Source organism: Empidonax traillii, unplaced genomic scaffold (genome assembly GCF_003031625.1).
Source record: "Empidonax traillii isolate 1590-97213 ecotype Southwest subspecies unplaced genomic scaffold, ASM303162v1 scaffold46:size3806547, whole genome shotgun sequence".
Classification (NCBI taxonomy): Eukaryota; Metazoa; Chordata; class Aves; order Passeriformes; family Tyrannidae; genus Empidonax; species Empidonax traillii.
Genome location: NW_020955239.1, coordinates 3,799,943 through 3,803,378, shown reverse-complemented (window position 1 = coordinate 3,803,378; position 3,436 = coordinate 3,799,943). Strand labels below are relative to the sequence as shown.

The window sequence follows — 3,436 nt, the reverse complement described above, 5'->3', positions numbered from 1 at the left end:
AAAAAATAAAGAGGATTTGACAGTTACAGGAAAAAAAAGAATAGTCGTGATGACTTTGGCTAGGAGAAAACTGTGAAGCGTATAAATTGTGCTGCAGGGCATAAGTCAACTGCAGGCTGTCAGGGACCAGGAAGAAATTTTCGCTATGGGAAGGTTACTGTATAATTATCTTATCTATGACAGTGTTTCGTCCTTTGAAGTGTTTATCTTGACCAGTGGAAGCAAGATAATGGGTCCTGTGGTTTTGTTAATTTTTTTTATGACAAGAGCATTATCTGATGCCTCATGGCAAGTTCTTCTACTTGTTTGCTATCACACCTTTCTCTAGGGATATGTTCACCTACTTCTTAAATGTTTCAAGCAAAGGCATTTCTGCTCCTTACCCTCCATGAAAAAAAATTTTAAAGACAGCAGTCCTTGACATGAGCAAGTTATTCTTAATGTTCTGGTTAGATTTCCTCTTGCTCATGTTTGCTCCAATTCTCCGAGGTGATTTTCCAGGAATGACCTCAAGGAAGCCCTCTGTTGCTGGGACTGTAGCCCTCATTCTTGTGTCTACTCCTGCTTAATGTCTGAGCTGTTTATCTATTGCTGTCGTGTCTCTCTTGTTCTGTCATCCACTTCTTACCACCTTGGTGCTCCTTGGTCCTGATAACAATTAATTTTTTTAAAGCTGTGTTGCTGCTCTTCTGGGTAACGATGTATTTTGTGTCTCTTACTTTGTATCTTGCAGGAAGAGCTAAGGAGCAAATCCAAAATCTGTGCCAATGTTTTCTGTGGAGCTGGTCGGGAGTGTGCAGTGACTGAGAAGGGAGAGCCAACCTGCCTCTGCATTGAGGTATGGGGGCAGGTTCTGTGTCTGGGACAGGTGTCGCTGTCACCTCCCAGCTGGGTTTCTGTTGCTGGAAGGATCCCATGATGGAATAAGGCTGTGGCTGTTCTGGAGCAGATGCAAATTCACAGCAGCTTTTCAAACAGCAGAATTGTTTCCAGTGTTATGTCGAGGAAGAGCCCTGTGATATTGTCTGGGGCTCACAGCTGTGCTGCTTGAAGGACTGCCTAGGGTCTTTACATGCACAGGGAACTTGGATGGGGGTCTTTTGTTGGGAAAGCCCAGTAGGGTATAGATATACAGCTGGCTTAGGAGGGCACTGTAGGCAGTTGTCTGCAAGCTCCAAGACAGCCTGCCCTCACAGGCATCTTGTTTGAGGAGGTTACAAGCACTGTACTAAAAATCAGCTTTTATAAAATGGAAATAATTGTGGTAGAGTGCTGTGAGGATGAATAGCTTCTTCCAGCAGGGAGCCAGAGATGATTAGAAGAGTCTTTCACAGCTGTAGAGACACAATGTCTCCCTACACCGCTCTGGCCCATGCCTTCAAACCATTTCTGCCTGGCTGCTGGGAATGGGCATGTGGCACTTTGTTCCCACTCCCGTCAGAGCCTGCAGACATGGCCAGTCAGGGCACTGGATAGTGAAATGTTCTATTTGCAGGAAGAGAGTGTCACTCTGCGTAGGCTTGGCCAGACCAAAAGGAACAGAAGAAAGAAGCCCACAGGTGAACGGTGGCACTGGTGAACTCACTCTCTGCTGTAGCTGTGCTGTTTGTTCATGGCCAAGGGTTTTTTCTGCATTCAGTTGCAGAAAGATGGAGCAGAGTCTACAAAAAGATGCAGTGGAGCCAAGCAAGGAGAGGTTCACAGACCAGACTCACAGAAACACATCTGGGCAGGCATATGCAAGGCACACAAAGCAGCAGTTGTAGGATTACACTCTGATTTCTCTGCAGGAGTCTGCTTTAAGAAAGACGACTGGTGTGCTGGTGGTGATTGAAACCTTTGACCTCCTTTGAGTCAAACCTTTGAACTCACACCCACAGACTTTCCTGTGCAGGTTTTTCTGGGGTGATTATGGATGAGTTCAGCCTGTTCCAAACACAGGCCCACGGGGGCTGTGCCAAGGGCTTCTGTGGAGCTGGGATGATGGTGGGACTCACCTTCCTCCATGTAGCTGTCTCAGGGAGGCAGGTAAAACGCTTGTCTCCTCTGGCTCTCTCACAGCAATGCAAACCTCACAAGAGGCCTGTGTGCGGCAGCAATGGCAAGACATACCTGAACCACTGTGAGCTGCACCGTGATGCCTGTCTCACTGGCTCCAAGATCCAGGTGGATTACGATGGCCACTGCAAAGGTAACCCTGGCAATGAGGGCTGGCTACACTCTAGGGAAGGAAGAGTTTGGAAGGGAAGAGTTGGAAGAATAGTAAGGAAGAGCAGAGGCCTCACCAGCCAAGACCTTGTCCCACAGTTGCCAAGTGGGGTAAACAGGGCAAGCCTGTGAACAATAGTTAGGTTCAACCAAGAGTCCAGATCACCAGGCAAGTTGGTCGTGATGAAGTAGGCCTGAAACTGAGTCATGAAATTAGGTCTGGGGATGGTAACCAGAGTCAGACATAGGCAAGTAATCACCAGACAAGTCCATAGTGATGCAGTTTATAGCAGGGCTGAGATCAAGGTGGGAAGACACCAGGTCAGGGCCTGCATCAGCAGGCCCTATGGCAGGTACAAGAGTGCTTGCAACAAACCTGGAGACAGGCATAATAATAATAATAACATAATAATCCCAGGCAAGGACTAGGGGCTGAGACATCAGATGAAGTGGAGCTCCTGGGCTCATGGGTAGAGAGTGTGGATGGAGGTCCTAGGTGAGGCTGGCAGGGCCATTAAGGCCCTCACAAGTGCACTCAAAACCCTGATACTGTGGCTGTGGTGGGATCCTGGAGCTATTGTCTCCCTGAGGGGATGGGCAGCACTCAGAAGAGCAAGGCAACTTCTTGCTCCAGCCTGCCTCTCTCTGAGCTTGTGGATTCAGACAGGTAAGAGTCTCACTTTACCTGCTGACAAAAAGTCATACTCTCAGGATAAACCCCCAAAGCCCATACCATCATCCATGTTCATGAGGGACCTTGAGAACTTTAGGAGCAGGATTTTGCCTCATCAGTGGGGCTATTTAACTCACACCCACATGAGCGGCACAGTTTTCTCGTGTTCAGATTTTCATGTGTTTAAATATGTGCCCACTGTCTTTTGCTCTGTCATTGGATACCACAGATGAAAGTCTGGTGCAGTCTTCCTCATTTCCTTCCATTAGATTTGTAAACATTGATGAGATTTCTCCTGAGCCTTTTCTTCTTCAGTCTAAACTGTCCTCAGGCTCCCCTCTAGGTCTAGGGGATTCCAGTCTCTCAATGTGGCCCTCATATTTCCAAAGATTCCCAAGTTCCTCTGCTTTTGCCCAAGTGGCACCCAGGGTAGGAAGAGGTTCATATTGCTTCACACTGCATCAGAAATGTCCTCTTCTGTCTTTCTATTAACAGAGAAGAAGTCTGAGAATCCAGCAGCAAGCCCAGGTAAGAAGCTGTCTCCTTTGTGGCTGA

General features: G+C 47.6%; 1 protein-coding gene across 1 annotated transcript in view; it reads left to right on the top strand.

Annotated features, from left to right (window-relative positions):
* FSTL1 (follistatin like 1) overlaps window positions 1-3,436 on the top strand; it is a 16,683-nt gene that overhangs the window by 109 nt on the left and 13,138 nt on the right. The window contains exons 2-4 of the mRNA XM_027878913.1: window positions 696-838; window positions 2,062-2,191; window positions 3,377-3,409. Of these exons, the coding sequence (XP_027734714.1) occupies window positions 696-838; window positions 2,062-2,191; window positions 3,377-3,409 (306 nt within the window). The remainder of the gene's footprint in view (window positions 1-695; window positions 839-2,061; window positions 2,192-3,376; window positions 3,410-3,436) is intronic.